General features: G+C 38.1%; 1 protein-coding gene across 9 annotated transcripts; it reads right to left on the reverse strand.

The window, feature by feature from the left end:
* Positions 1 to 716: 716 nt before the first annotated feature.
* Positions 717 to 16,584, reverse strand: LOC103703727 (U-box domain-containing protein 5). Of its 9 annotated transcripts, none has more exons than XM_039127043.1 (11): positions 16,078 to 16,584; positions 13,798 to 13,876; positions 12,963 to 13,148; positions 11,421 to 11,528; positions 9,620 to 10,821; positions 7,374 to 9,410; positions 7,150 to 7,302; positions 6,125 to 6,262; positions 5,184 to 5,600; positions 4,152 to 5,044; positions 717 to 3,914 (listed from the first exon to the last, which is right to left on the reverse strand). In XM_039127043.1, the coding sequence occupies exons 2-6, from the start codon at positions 13,852 to 13,854 to the stop codon at positions 8,636 to 8,638; spliced, it is 2,328 nt and encodes a 775-aa protein (XP_038982971.1). In that variant the 5' UTR covers positions 13,855 to 13,876; positions 16,078 to 16,584; the 3' UTR covers positions 717 to 3,914; positions 4,152 to 5,044; positions 5,184 to 5,600; positions 6,125 to 6,262; positions 7,150 to 7,302; positions 7,374 to 8,635. The 9 variants fall into 9 exon arrangements, with proteins under 9 accessions (XP_038982971.1, XP_038982972.1, XP_026659066.2 ...); XM_039127044.1 differs by having other exon boundaries at positions 4,152 to 4,306; positions 4,924 to 5,600; XM_026803265.2 differs by having other exon boundaries at positions 717 to 1,719; positions 3,837 to 3,914; positions 4,152 to 5,600.
* Between the last annotated feature and the right edge of the window lie 283 nt (positions 16,585 to 16,867).

Below are 16,867 nucleotides of genomic sequence, written 5' to 3' on the forward strand. Positions count from 1 at the left end.
GTTTGCAACCTCGAACCATGGCCAATGTCTTTTTACAAGCTTTAAAACTACCCTGGTCACACCTTACTCCCATTACCCCATACATAATCTAGCGAAGTTAATTAGGACCATTCCATGTAAAAAAAAAAAGACGACGACGATGAAGAAGTTAATTAGGATCGTCTGCGCTATATGTTAAAGGGAAAAAAAGGGTGCACAAATATAAGATGTTGGACCAGAGAGAATGATATTACTGTCAAAGATATGTATGATGGCATTCCGGTACTATCTCAGGACATGAGATTGAAAAGGTTCAAGAAGGAACCTTGCAATTCAGGTACTATATCATCCAAGAATTTTATGAGCTTGCAATTCTCTATCAATCAGTCCCTTGAACAATGGCTTACTGCTAAAAATTTGTACCATGGCCCATAGATTTAGGACCAAAATCAGATGAGATTAAAATCTATATGTGCATGGAGTTTAAAACCATTCACATGCCTACTTAAATCATGTCCAAACCCCCTTACAAATGGTCCAGAAATATAAGCTGGCCTGTCTCTTTCAATCATGGATGCTATAACTTGCGCAAAGTATCTTGCCTCTTCTCATTGGCACATGGTACTGGGGTAAGACCCCTCATGAACTGTCAGAGAAGTTCCAGTGATGCTAATATAGAGGTTGGATCCTGTCCAACCCTCATTCACTCAAAAAATTCAACTCTGATAACATGGACCTTTTCATATAAAGTGAGAGCATCCAAATTATGAAGGAATTAGCAAGAGTTCCACATTAACCAAAGAATTAATTATAAAGGTTGATTCAAGGGGGGAAAGAACGCTAATAATGAAATCCTAGAAATTGAACAACCACTACTATTGCTCCATGCGTTAGATATTCAAGGGCCGGTGCAGTAACAACACTTCACCAAATTCGACACCATGTCAAGCACCATGGATTCTTGTGTTAAGAGATTGCAAAGGCCATAAACTCAAGCCTCTTAGCATTTCTTTCCTTGTTATTGGTTCATACTTTCCTTCTTCCTAGCTTTTGCTGTCTTGGGTCCCTCCCCTCCTGTGTGGATAACATGCATTGGCAGACTCGAAGCAAATGAGTGCTTGATAACATCTGAGCTTTCCCACAGGGATAAAAGCGACTAGGTACCAGTGGAGGTTGAGTTGTTCTCTGACTTGCTATGTAATTGGGAAGGGTGCATGCATCTCTCTCTTTTTGTTGGAGATCAGAGCCAGGTCGAGGACAAGTATTTAAAAGTTAGGTACCCCAACTCCCCAGCCCCACCAAGAAAGGCTCTGCCTTGGGAACAGTGCCTGCTATCTCATCCACAGGTCCTCAGGCCTCTCCTTTTGGATTTGATTTGATCCTTTCCCAACCCAACAGGATCACCTTTGGTAGTGCTGCTTATCAGTTTGGGTCCCTTTGTCTTGTACTTGTCCTTTCCATAGAGGAGGTGACCAAAAGAGAATGTATGAGAATAAAAAACCGCTACTAAGAAATGGCATCACATGACTTTGAAAGGGTTGAGATCAGCTCCATGTATATCAATGTAAAATGAATGGATGATGCATAACCGTATGAAACTTTGGACATACTCACTTGCTCGCTCAGTGTGGTATGTTGTTTTATTTCCAACTGAAACCTTCAAATCAATAGTCCAAGATAGAGAATGAAAAAGATGAAGCAACAATCATGCCTAGCTCACCTTTTGGTTCATCGAATCCACTATGAGAATAAAATTAAGTATAAATAACAAGTTAATTTAATACGACATGCAAAGCAAGATAAGAGGAACCTCGAAGCCAGTACTTTTTTTTTTTTTTTTTTTTGCTTCGGAGGAAATCAGAACTTATACATGTTGATGTTGGTATTCCCTGAAGCAGTTTCGAAATAGAAAATCAGGAAATCAGAAAACTAATTAAAATGCTCAAGACTGTTCGGATATCCATGATTTGTATTTATGCAAATGATCATAATACTTTTGTAAAACAGGATTAATGAATAACAAGGAAAACCATTTTTCCAACATAACTTGTGTTTCAAGTCCATTCAAAAAAAATAAAAAGCTTCTATTTCAAGTTTTATGACATGTTTTCCTTTTGAAAAAAAAAAATCTGAAAAGTAACCGGATGATCGATCTCCAAAAATTCGCATAAAACCTATCTTGATATGGTGCATAAATCAAACCCGACAATTGAAGACTGAGTGTGTGTTCTTCAAGAAAAGAAAAAAAAAAGACCAAGTGTGATAAATGGCACAGCTTGATTGAGGCATCACATCCTTAGAACTGGGAACATATGGGCCAAAGCAACAGGGCACAGGATTGGAGATTTCTGGATGAGACCCTCTCCCACCCACCTTGTACATGTGGGATTGTCCCCATTTTCTTCTGGCCATGGTGGCCACTCTGCTTCCCACCGTTCTAACAACTTCTCTCCATCCTCATCTCCCCCTCCTGGCCTCTGTACCCTTGCCCTTCTTCAGTCCACTTCAATGTGAGTATTTATTCTATTTTATCTCTTTCCCCATCCCTTTGAATAGTCGTGCAACAGTTTTAGCATCGCTATTCATTGCCCCCCAGCCAGAAATGGCCTAAAGGATCAGAAGTCACTTAGTCAACAGCCACTTTTGCGACATGATAAATTTGGACCATATTTATCACTTAGAAAGCAAGTAATGGATTTGTCGGACAAGCCACTACACATGAAAATTTCTGCGATTGCACATGAAATATACTGCCACAAAGTTTTTATTTAATTGATAATTAATCTTTAGAAAAAACTGCTACGGTCAGTCACAAACTTGGATAAGGAAAATAGGACATCAAATAGACCGACCCGCTAAATAAAATATTTAATAACTATGAAATGAATCTACATGGCCTATGACGATCTACAAAGCAAACCTCAAATAATTGGAAATAGGCTGGATAATTACAGTTAAGGTTATGGTGACTCATTTTTAGAAATTAAGAGATGTATCAACTAGTTAGAGGAGACATAATATTTAGATATATAAGAACAAGAACTCGTCAGTTAATTGAAATGAACCGACATATTTATGCGAGTCCTGGCAGTAGGACTAGGAGTATGCAAAGAACTAATTTATAAATATCTATCATTGATGAGGAATGCTACTATATTTGTTTCAACCCCCAAGAACACCCAAATATTAATTCAGTTCTACAATGCTTGCATCCTTCTGGCCACATAATAAACTTCAAAGATACCACCTTCCAGTACTATCATCCCATGGCCCATTGCAGAAATGAGACTGAGTGACCTTGGATAACTATGATCATAAGGATCCACAATTTTGCTGGTCATGAGATGCCCACCTTTATGATTCTTTTTGGGTTGGTCTGTTGGCTTCCAAGTACCCTTGTCCTCATCAATCTTTCTGAAGGGGATGATGTTGGGCCCTGCCCAAAGCCTTCCACAACTGTAACGATGGTGGGGACAAAATGGTTCCTTCATTGTGTCTGATTGGGTTTGGTGGGGAAAGGCTTTTCAGAAAGAAGTCAAGAAGGTCATGAAGAGAGCCAGCTGGGACTGGCTTTAGATGCTTTCATTCTGGTCTTCAGTTTTATCACTCCTCTGATGATCCTTTGATGGAAGTTAGCCCACAGGATCCCTAATGTTAGCCCACAAGTCCCCCAATCAAACCCTAAAATTACATTATGGAAAAGGAAGCAGAGAAGTGATAAAAAAGTTGGCTTGATTGAGGTTGCAATTTTATCAAGAAGAAGGTACATCGGTAATAATAGAATGTGATTACTCTAGCAATCAAAATCATAGGATGCAATGACTTGCAATATAACTTTCGAAATTGAATCAATCTACCTCCAGCTTCATATAGTTTGGAGCCGCCAACGAGCACGCAGACGGTTGGCACCCGTCACTGGATTGGCTGGACGGATCCTGAGACCAAAACAAGGTAGAAGGCATCCGAAGCAGTGGATGAAGACCAAGGCAATAACTAAAGCATTCTGTACTGAGCTATAAAGTCTGCAAGAAAACATGCATCAATGCACATGCATGACCAGATATACAATCAGCAGGTTGGTTATGATTTATGAATGGCTTTTATGTTTGGGAGAAAAGGAAGGAACGAGGATGATACTCCACTAATCCAAGAAATAACAATATTCAATTCACCTTCTATCCATATTCTATCAGCTTTCAACTGCTCCAGTGCAAGTATAATCCCTTCAAGGCAGCAGTTGATTCAGCATTGGGAACCAACCTTGCCTGCAAAGCCACCAGCAACAGACCCTTATAATTCCTGTTAACATAACCTGCTCCAGCCATACCTTCACGGAACCAACGCGAGATTTTGAATTAGCATGTAGAATCTATTTGTTTATCAAATGCAAGCAAAACACTGCTTGACTCTATAATATCCAAGCTACATTGACAAAAGTATACGTTATAGTAGTTACAGGAATCAAAAAAGCAACTATAATTTGTGTATAAACGAAAAGCTGGTGTCTTCAAAACTAGTTCAGGGATAACCAAAAACGTGCCAAAGAACAAAAATTAGCCTGAGAGAAGTTTTTCTGTTATCTACTCTGATAGCCTAAAGCCTAAATTCAGTTTCCTTATATGTTGATCCTTATTCAGTCTGAGAGTCGGTTGAGTCTTCTTCTTCATTGGGGAGTGTCTCAAGTGCAGGTGGTGCAATAACTTGTGCTCGTACATAATCTCAGATAATTCAGATAATTCTTTCGGGTGTAATGGCAGTATACGCTCCATACTCTGAAAAGCTAAAATTGTTTCCTAATATGAATCCGGAATATGTACTGCTGTCCTTCACATTTTTGAACATGATTGTAAAGCTCATAAAAAGATGAGTTAAACTAATCAAGGTCACCATATCTAAAAAAATCATGTCTATCAATTCAAATAATATGCAAAGGAAAGATCATACCTCCGCTGTCATTTGTTGGACAAGTTCAAGCGGACGTCGAAGCACCACCAGTGCTGGTTGTCCAAATAAGACAAAATGTGCTTAATCAGTGTGATCTCGTACAGTGAGTCTGAGCTTGTACCTTAAAAGATGTTTATCGATTGAATTCATAAAAGATGGCTTGGTAATGTACTAAACTTTGAAGCAATGTTTTTGTTTGTTGTTGTTGTTATTGTTGTTGTAAAAGAAAAATTATGCAAAACAAATCCGACAAATTATACCTTGTTACCGTTGTTTTGGTTCCACAAGGATACAAAATTACCAGATGGTGGGACATGTGCTTTTCTGAGCTAGTTGTGCAACCATCATACTACAGCAACTGATCAACTGGACAGTAAATCACCTGTGCATCAATCTCAAAATAGACATCCTGAAACAACTCATAATGAAAACAAAATCATTGTGAAAAATTATATAAATCAATTGACTGATAAGCAATTTGCAAATATTTCCTTGGCAGTATTTTTTTATTTATAGCTGATATGTTTGATTCTTAACGTTATCTTTTTCAGGCATAACTTGACTTTTCCATTTAAGATCTTCCACAGTAACTTTCTTAGCAGGTGGAAAAGTTGATGATGTTGATGAGTGCAAGCAGTGCAACTGGTTCGTACTTTGCAGGAACTTGGTTTTCCATCCTGGAGATAATAAATATAATTACTTCAGCACAGTTGCGCTCTGGGAGCAATGTGAAGTTCAAATAATGTTAAACAAAAAACAGAATACCGGTTTATCAGAGGAGCAAATTGCAGATTAGTAAAAGCTGTTGTTTCTATTATATTTTTTCCTATAAGAAATCATATTGATAAGAGTTTAATTATCAGACAAGACAATGGATGTAAAAATGCAGCAACTGATTTCACTTTACATGCATTTAAAATACTTAATCCTCAGGCAAGTTGTATTTTACTTGCTCACTCAGCATATTATCATGCTTTTCATAGTCATGCCAAATATCAGGGTAACTGGATTTGTGAATGTTGAATCATTGATGATTGCAACCATAACTAACTTTGCATATGTTGCATCTCTTAACTTGGTGGCCACAGGTTGTGCTATATCGACAACATGACAAATAGTATCTAGCACACATTTTAAAAATCTTAGGAGCGCATAGCAACCAGCAAATACTAAACTGCTTTCAAAATGGATATATACATACCTATCAAGTAGTCCTTTTTCCAAGCATAAATATCAAGTGCCTTCAGCTTTATTTAGTCCGTAAAAAAGACTTGCCAGTTATTGTGAATGGTCCGCAAACATATACTAAAGACCAATGCCATCTCCTTTAATCTCCCGTCTAAAAAAAAAATAATCAAAAAGCAAGAAACCAGGGTAAAAAGACACAAAGAATTAAATGCTGAGCACTCATCACTTCAGCAGAGGACAAGCGGAGCCCCAAAAGCATTGCTTAAAAACATAAAAATAATTTAACATCACCATCAAAGATTGCCCAGTTCACTGTAGCAAATCAAATCCTGCTAGCTTGCATTAGAAGTCCACTAACGACTGGCTCACAAGGTAACTCACTCGACAACATGAGTAAGGACAATACCCATGTACCCACCACAACTAAGTAACTTGAAAATAAAGAGGCCCAACTTGCAAGAAATCATCAAATTGAAACTCAAGACTGATCCAAGAACCTCAACTCAATTAAGCCTCACCCCAAACTGATTCAAGAATCACAACAATAAAATCCAATAAGAAAGACTATTAAAACCTTTGAATTAATCATCATTACACTTTTTAAAAAAAATCAGACCAAGCAATTGCTAGAGTTCAGAGATACAACTTAACACTCATGCCCAATCAATACAAGTATAATTTATTCGAAGATACAAATGCAAGGGAGGCAACATAGTAGCCACTCAACTAATCAGAGTGGCAAATCAGCAGCTCAACCATCCAAAATTTACAAAGCAGCCAAACCACAAATTGTACAAAGACCCTCAGACCATCAATCACAGCAAGTCATAAAAAATATGGGAGTAGCAAATCAGCCACTTAATCATCAAACTGCTATTGAACAATTAAGCAAATTCACCAGAATGGGAGCAGGCTGAGCAATGCACCAGCCACCCAACATTCCTACAAATTTCCCCAAACACCTACAAGAAAGCCGCATCTAGACCCTCAGAACAATCATGACAGATGTAAAAATCAAAGACGAACAGGTCCAAGCACCTTCAGTCACAAACATAGCAGAAAGCCCCAACAATCTCCGCCATCAAAATCAACCAACACAGTCAGCTCCACTTGGTCAAGGAAGTATGGATCAAATATAGCTACAGCTGGCCTAGCAGCTTAAGGCCTATCTCCAAAAGGTCTCTAGGTGACCTACATCCACATAGCATCAATCAGTTATCCATGCAAACGAAGAAGGAAATGTCGCAGAAGAACAAGCTTACCTGCAGGAGGAGTCAAGGTATCAAACTCCTGTCGGAAAAATAGTGCTGGACGAGTCGAGATCAAGAAAATACCAATGGTCAAGTAGACAGCCAATTGAAACATTTAATAGGAGTTGGGAGCAATGGCAACCATAACAGGAGCAGCAATGTACCGGTGCTCAACCATTCAGCAAGATTTTATCAAACACCTTGAGAACACCTCAATGAGACCACCAATGATCAAGCAAAAAACCAATCCAAGCACCTTAGGAGCGTCGGAGCAATGGCAACTATAATAGGAGCAGCCTAGCAATGAGCTAGCCACTCAACCATTCAGTCACGTTTCATCAAATACCTACAAGAACACCTTAACAGAAACACAGTACCAGCCAGAACGCCACGAAGATGCTGGCACATCAAGATCGATCCTGACCAACTCTCTTGCAACTCCTCCCTTCTACACCAAACTCACCAAGCAACGGCCAGAATACCACCAAGAGGCCAAGCGAACCTGGTGTTACCCTCCACAGGAACTCAAATCACGATACTTCCAAAACCCTCCTCAACAACACCAGTCCCTTCCATGCCTATGGAAAACCCACGATAGGTGCACCATGAAGCCAACAAAACCAGCCATTTCACAAAGATACTAGGGAAAACTGGAAGACAGCAAAGTTCCATCAAGACTTCCCATCCTGCCTGGCAACAAACAATGGAAGGACATGCGATAATTCATGCAAAACTTAAGGGCAGCGCTGGGAAACATAAACAAATCTCAAGGAATATTCCCAAGATTTTGGACCACCCTTAGGTCTCTCTCTCTCTCTCTCTCTCTGTGAGATTAGGCATTAAGGCCTCTAATAGAATTTAAAAAAGGTATTGTTGACAAAAAATTGCAACACAATGAATAACATAACCCGGCTTTCTTATGAAGCTTATGTTTTATACAACTTACAGGAGTTGTCGCTGAGCAAGACATTGCTTATAAGAATCCATTCCCATATCCTATCACTCAATTGTATTCAGCAAATGTCAAAAAGGGACTAGAAGGACAACGGAGCCTTTGTACAATAAAACAACACTGCCATGACTATACATTCACATGCAGCATAAAGCGGCAAACTAAAGCAAATACATGTGGACGAGCATCCCACGAAGTATTCCAACAAAACTTGCCTTAACCTAACAGGATTTCAGCTTTGGCCTAATAAAAACATTTTCTTAACTGGTCAGAGTAAGAAATATTGTCCATGTCGGTCATACCTGGAAATCTTGCCAACTGCTTAAAATAGAGCTGCCGAGGATCTAAGCTTTGAGAATAATTTAATTTTCTTTCCCAAAAAAACAGAGGATTTTGATCTCTGCTTTTTGCTAGCAGAGCATTCAATGGAATCCTTTGCTGGTTCAGATATAGTTCCGGACGGACCGTATGAACCGTCAAGATACTCATTATGCATGATATCGCTTAAAAGGTGAAGCAGCTTCAAAGAGGTCACCTTCCCATTGGCATTCCCATTCACCGATATTTCAACCAGAGCTGGAATCACGCCCTCTTTCAGGACCAGTAAACAATTTGCAGTACTGTGAGTACATAAGGAATGTAGGATAGTCACAGCATATTGTTGTTCTTCACGAGTGCCACCATTGAGCAGTTCTACAATTGCAGCAAGGCATCCATCGGTATTGGCAATCAATGCTGCAGCCTCTTCATCATCACTTAAGTTTTGCATAATTTTAAAGCAAAATTCTGCTAGTCTTCTGTCACTCAAAAGCGATACCAGTTGTGATATGCATCCAGAGGATAAAATAAGACATTTTATCTCATTTTGAAGTGACAAATCACAAAGGATTTTCATGGAAAGCTCTAGAAATTCGGTGTCTTCAGAATCTAGGAATTTTATAACTGAAGAAGCAATGCCAGATGTCGCAATGCGAGATCTACACTTCGGAAAATGAGACAACTTCTGGAGTATCATCAAAGCTTCTGTTGTTACTTCAGAATCAAGAAAGGATGTCAACAACTGAAACACATCGTCACCCAGGGATGGAATTTCGACCCTGAAAAGCATCCAAAGAAGAAACTTCAGCATCATACAAATGGAAAGTAGAGGGATTAGAAAGTGCAAATGCAATTGACTATTTACGGATATCTGCAACTTGCTGTCCCTCATTCATATATTTAATTAAATTTCAAGTTGTGTTACCCAATTAACTTACTGGAAGTATTTATATCTAACAAAGGAAAAGAATAACAGAGGGAAAATCACCTGCTATTACTCAGAAAAGCAAGAAAAAATTGAGCTCCAGTTCTCTGTGCCTGCACATCAGACAGCTCATGTGCATTCTTCAAAAACCGCAGCAGTGCTTCTGCAAAACCATTGAAAAGCATAGCATAACAGGTCTGTTCATCCCCTTCCAAAAGGTTTTTCACATCTTCCACCGCTTTGCCTTGGAGGTCCAATGAAAGTTTAGAGAGCCCATAAAAGAATCTCAGAAACATGTCATGGTTGAAGTTGGAAAATGACCGATATTTTTGATAATCATCACTCCAAGGGAACAATGGAGCACATTTACCCTTTGGGTTCTCAATGCCCCTAACATGGGATGAATCTGAACAGTAGCTAGCATCAGAGGAGATACATGACACGTTGCTGTGGACATTTTGGACTATGTACTCTCCAGTTTTGCCATCTAATAAGGGTGCAGAAATATTCTTCAAACCTGATATGGAATTGCAATGTGAAGGCTCCCAGGAGCGAAAAGTCGCAGGGGTAGGCTGCGAGCATGGGTCCACTATGTTAATACCATGCTTACCGCACCAATTGGATATGAGATCTTTCATTAAAGAATTTGGAATCATAGAAAGGTCTGCTAACTTCTTTTGCGTCTTAGGACATATATCATGTCCTTCATCAAACCACTTTTCTATCCATATCCTTTCATATGTTTGCCCAGAGGCTATAACCACAGGATCAAACATCAATTCTGATGAAATAGGGCAATAAAATTCCTCAGGAGGTGCAGTAGTTCTTGATAGATCAGTTTGAGCCTCACCATGATCACTGGACTCATCATTTTTTTCAGAGTTACCATAATCACATGCAGCATTTGTCCCTAGAGTCAGGGACTTACTCTGTTCATTGGCATTCTCTTTGTGCTCACTAATATCAGGCCTCATGTTCTTTCCATGCTTATGTAGGAGATGCAGAAGGTAAACCAACCACCTCTCTTTTTCAGACTCAGTATCACGGATCTTATCTCGTAGCTTTTTAATGGCTCTTCTTTCTATCAAAAGAGCTTTTGGAGATGTGATGTTCAACCTTGAACATGCAATTTGAAAGGCCTCAAGTTCTAAATCATCACTTGCTTTAGTCTTCTTAAGCAGTCCTAGCAAAGCTCTGCGAGCCTCTTCTTCCACAGAATCAATGATAAAATTTGCATTTCTAATATAATCAAGAACTTCAGAAATCTGTAGATAAAAATATAATTATTAGCCAGCTGAAAAACAAATCTTTCCTGAGAACTAATGTTCTAATTCTTTATCACGTCAATAAGCCGAATGCAAAAAAAGATTCTTATCACTAAAAAGACTCCAACAGAGAAGGATCTAATGCAAAACGAAATCAGAGGCCTGAAAGTCTGGCATTATCCTCCAAGGGTGGCCAATAATTCATGCTGTTGGAAACTAGATGGATGGACAAAAAGAAAACAGTTCCACACTAGTGAAGTGTTGGTTAGAATTTGACACACGAACAGACCAACAATGCCTGTTGATCAGACAACTGACAGCACAATAAAGACACAAAGTAAGATCTGTGATCCACATTGACCTGATCAAACAAACCAGGGGGACTCTAGCAGTGTTTCACCATAACCAGTGCTTGAAAATAAAAAATAATGTCTCACAATCAAAATAAAGACACCAACCATAGGAATCTGCTTCAAGTGTATCTCCTCTACAAAATGCTGATACATCCCTCCATATTAATCAACAAAGATAGGAAGAACATATGGGAACACATAAACTCTGATTGAGACAATGTAAAATCTAGATATTTCTTTACTAACCTGAGAAGCTAACAATGGCGGAACCATATTTTGAATCCGACAGAAGCTTTGATTCAAGTCACTTCTGATCCTTTCACATCTTAATAAAGTTTTTTCCCCTGTTATTGCCTGAAAAAATTGAAAATAACAAAAAGTCAGAATAAAATTTTAAGGCAGTGTAAATTTGTACTTGAATTATTTAAACAAATTAAGAATTTAGGACAGCTTTGACACTAAGTTAGCCAAGATAGAAGTCCTACAATATTTCCTTTTCCTTCCTTTGTGATTCCTTCTCTTGTTGTGGGAGGGGACTCAAACATAACTCCTCAATGACGAGGCATGTAAATTGGTGCATGGTGCTTCTTAAGTATCTCATTCAAGACTAGAATGTTGAACATGTGTATGTCTCAATAATCTTCATGATGATGTGCTAATTTATGTGTTGAGCATTGCCACCCATTTTATGTGAAGCAATCAATCCAAAATGTTTCTTAGTAATAATTACCCTCTAGATGAGACAGCATGACTGTTGATGTGGTGTATAAATGGGAACATCGGAATCTATTTCTACTACAAACTTTACTTGAGAGTTGAGACTACTAGCTGATCACTTCACCAAGCTACAGTAACACTATACAATGGATGTTGTTACCTTGATAGATGCACAAAATAGAAGTGCAGTGGGAGCAAGTGGGAAAAGGATTAGCAAACGGCCGTGTTTACGAAGAATATTTCAGACAGAGATTCAAGAGAAAGAGCAAAGACCTAAAATAGAAGGTTCTTACTAGTAGAACTTGAAGATGAAATTTATATTAAAATTTGTCATATTTCATCTTCAACATAGATAAGCATACTGTAACAGTGCAACTTCGCCAAGGCATATATTCTCTGCCTCACCCTAACTAAAGAACTTCACCTATCATTCAAGTTGTTATCGATGTTCCTTATCAACACCCTTCTCTGAACAAGGTTCAGTCATGTATATGCATATAGACACATGCATGGCACTGAATTCTGGAAGATACATTCGCTAGCTGAAGACCACAAGATTGTACAAACTAAGGAAAATAATAAATATCTAGTTTTTGCAGACAGAGGTGATATGGCATCTGTTTAGATGACATAAAAAGACAAGATCAACTCGTATGTGTCGAGAAGTTCACCATTTCAGCATAATAATATGCATTCATGTAAATCCGGACTAGATTTTTTTTTCTTAAATTTAATACTTTTTCTTAGATTTTTCTTTTTAATACTTTTAGATTTTTCGTATGTATCAAAGAACAATTCAAAGACACTTTTTACTAAGACAATGCGACTTGGATAAGAGCCAGTGGCAAAGTCAGATATATAATCTGACCCCTACCTACCAAACTACTTGGTAAGGACATATATTTGCTAAATTAAAATAAGAAAGGATTAATGCTTGTTTGTATGCTAATATAAATTCCTCTGCAGTATATCATGTGACAGAAGAAAAATAAAATCACTACTTCCACAACAATCATCGAAAACTAAAAAAGAAACATATCCATGTTCAGGTTAGAAAAAACTATATCATACCAAGTAGAGCTTGCTAGATTCTGCACAGTGATGAAGAAGTAGCTTGGCTTTCTCAATCGAATTGTGTAAACAACATAACTCCTGTATACCAGATGAGTGTCCTGGCCGAGCTGATTCTATTGCAGGAAGAATTGTAACGACACTATCCACTATTTTTGTAAGCTCCAAAGACATTGAAACGTGGACCTAACATAACAGTAATATTAAACTATAGGGGGGCAAATCAAAACAAGCAATCAGTAAAATGAAAGGTACAGTAACTACAGCAATGTGAAAAATAAACAGCAGCGAGCTAGAAAAGTACAGATCACTGGACCAGACGTCAATGAGCAAGTAGTATCTTTTGTACTAGCTACATTATATTTCACATGACTTGAGTTCTCTGATTTTTTTTCCCTCTTTCAACTTTAGCAAATTGACAAGAACAGCAGCATGAGAACAGCCAACTCTATAGATAACTCAGAAACCTTGCACAAACTCCAGTATACTAATAACATGTTGATGGTTGATACAAAATCAGCATAAATCACTTCAAAGTAGTTCAAAATTCTTGACAAATAAATGATGCATTGATCACTGCACTGTTCTACCAAATCCAATTAATTCATACTTCTCCAATAGAAACTCCAAATATATTTACACTAATTAGAGTCTCAAACAAATAAATGACTTGACTTCAACATATATTGAACTTTATTAAGAGGAAACTATACACTGAACTCCTGCAGCTTAAGAACTTCGATCCAGGACAGTGTAAAAGGTATAGCAGGTAGAGTCATGACACGAGTTTATTGCAGCTTAACATTCATGTTTATGTCAAAAGATTAATATTTACCTTTGCATTAAAAGAATTTTTCTGCACTTGCACAACTTCATTCACATCATTCCCCATCCAATAAAAATCTGATCTTTATCTACATATCAACAATTGAAAAAAGGATTCTTAATTCATCACACGATAAACATAAAATCATGTGACAAAACAGAAAAAATGAAGAGTCACAAAGTTAAAGAAAATTTCAAGTATAACTCTGAGATCAAAATCTCAAAGCCATTAATCACCCACCTGAACAACAGTTAGCGGTTACCAGCGCACAAAATTTAATGGCCTATATATCACCAAATAGTCGACACAGAACAATCATCATCAAGAATAGAATAGAATTAGAGCTCAGCAAAATTGGGAGAGGCCTTAAATTCTAAAGAAATTGTACTGGTGTTCTGGAAATTTTATTTAAGAGGCATATGTACAAAAACGTTTTCCCATCAACATTTTTAAGTTGGAAGATCCTGGCAATCTCAATGGATGAGAAGCAAAACCCAGATATCCTTTTATCTTCATCAAGAAGGAAAAAGGCTGAAACTGGCTATTACTTTATATAAACTGTTAAGCAATATATCTAGATATCTTAGCCATATATAACGATTGATGTAGCAGAATATCAACCAGAACAGTAAATAACAGAATAAGTGCCGCTTTACTCATTGTTTAAAATGTGGTGATATAGTAGAGACTACATAATGTCAGCCAATAGAATATATCATATCAACATATATCTTGAAAGCATCAGCTTATATGGCTGAAGTAAACAAGCCCAATTCACTAATAGCCAAACCAAGATCTTAGCTGAGATGAAAATTGCAGCTTCTATGTTGAATATGGTATGGATTTCATACTTCTACGGTACTTTATAATTCTTCGTGTTCAATTACACTTCTTTTGAGCTCCAATCTTCCAAATCCAAAAGCAACCACCTAAACTGAAATCGACAAGAATAAAGAAACCCCCCTGAGTTTTCTTGTATAGCAGGGATGCGGGCACCACTAAATCCGAGTGACGTTATTTACCAGGACCTCCTGTTATCTCTGTTTTACATGCTTGTGCTATCTCAATCACTTTTCTATCAGCTCATCTTCTGTGTTGCAACTTCTAATTTTTTGGAAGTGTGTTATATCCTCAATGTCCTTGTGTTCACCTTATCACTCTCATCCATGCAACTTCAAGTCTTCAACTTACCAACCTAAACCCATCCAAGATCCCTCTTGTACTAGTCTATATATGTTTTTTTTTTTTAAAACCTTCATCTATCAACCCCCTTGCTCCCAGTACAAGCTGCCGAGCCTTGATTGATTTAATATAATTTACCTTAAGGATTAGTAGCATGCATCAATCACGTAAAAGAGTCCACCAACCCTTAAATCCTATTGGACATGTAATCATCCATGAGCATGGACCTTATCAGTCTCATCCATGCTATCTTCATCTTATCATCCCAAAGTTTCTTAATCACCCACCATTTGAAGAATTTGACCCTGCTAACCTTCAAATTTCTAAAAACGATCACCACTAGAATGTATTAATTATGCAATAAAAAAGGGCAAATTTGATTTACAGCACCCATCAGTCCTATGGACATGTTATCACTTATTTCTCATTCTTCTATATTATAATTGATGGCCACTCCACATTTTCTAAAATAAAATATATTACTAGTAAACACATGTACAAAGAGAAAATTTAAAATCCTTTTCCTGGTCGCGCTATTGGACAAACTGTTCATAAAGACTCCATCAAATGAAGTTTCCTTTTTCTTTATTTAGATCTTTCATCAGATAATTATTAGTTACAGCATAGCAAACAAGATTATAGCCAAGATATTAAACAACGCCATATGTGCTGACTGTTAAAAACATACGAGCCTTTTTTTAAAGACAGAACACACATAGAGAGACTGAGAGAGTGCAAAACAGTGGAAAAAGTACCCCCCAAAAAAATCCCTCATCAAGAAAGCTAAAATCTGAAAAAAAAGCGTCAAAACTTACAAAATTAGAATTCCAAAAGATATATACCTTCAATAACAGTTAGAAAAAAAAAACAGAGCGCTCTCTATAAAATCTTTATGAAACTGGACAGTCTTGGCACAGTAACGGCACTAACCTCTTCAAAACCCCGGAAACAAACTCAAAAATCGACGTTTCTTGTGAAAACGGAACCTTCGACGTTTGAATAAGAACATCAAAAATCGACATCAAAACGAATTGTATGCCAAACGACATCAAAAATCGACGTTTGAATAAGAACAGTAGCATTAAAGCAGTAAAATCAGAACGGAACCTTCGAAGCCCTTTCTTGTGAGCTAGATTTCCGCTAGTTTCTCCATAAAAAGAACCACTCCAAATGTCAAACAGAGCATCCGGGCGATCGGATTAGAACTCCCGAACCGATAGAAGAAAGACAAACAGAAAAAGAGAGATGATCCGATAAGAAAGGGGAGCAGCGATGATCCCTCGACGCTGAATTCCAAACCCTCGTGGAGAGAGAGCATTAGGGTTAGCCGGTTAAGGTAAGGGTTCAAAGCAAAAGAGGACGAGAAAGAGAGACGCAAGAGGGGAAGCGTTGGGGAGCGAGGCAGAACACTGGAAGGGACGGCGGAGACAACCCGGAAACCAGAGCTTCAGGTAGCCCCACGCCCCACACCCATTTCCCTCCGCTCACAACCCGCCACGCAAACAATATTCCATAGAAGTCGAGGACCTTTGGCCGGCAACGGTTATGGAATGTTCGCCGGCGGGCGAACGGACAGGTCAGCGGAACGTGTGGCAACAAGTAGACCAATGAATAATCTTGAGAAGAACAATAAAAGGGGGAATCTTATTAATGCGCCCCGTTCTGGCCTTCCACGCCCGACAAAAAAAAAACACACATATACGTGGATATTATTATTTATAAATAAATAGCTATAGTTATAAACTTGTGGAATTTAGTGATCGTAAAATGTTCAAGAGAGGAGGGCGACCAAGCCAAGGCCAGGTCAACTAAGAAGACAATGCTTGACCAAGTGCATCGACTCCTTCGTCGCATAATTGTGGTGGATAATAAATAGTCCTTTGTACAAACAGTTAGT

This window comes from Phoenix dactylifera, chromosome 6 (assembly GCF_009389715.1).
Source record: "Phoenix dactylifera cultivar Barhee BC4 chromosome 6, palm_55x_up_171113_PBpolish2nd_filt_p, whole genome shotgun sequence".
NCBI lineage: Eukaryota > Viridiplantae > Streptophyta > Magnoliopsida > Arecales > Arecaceae > Phoenix > Phoenix dactylifera.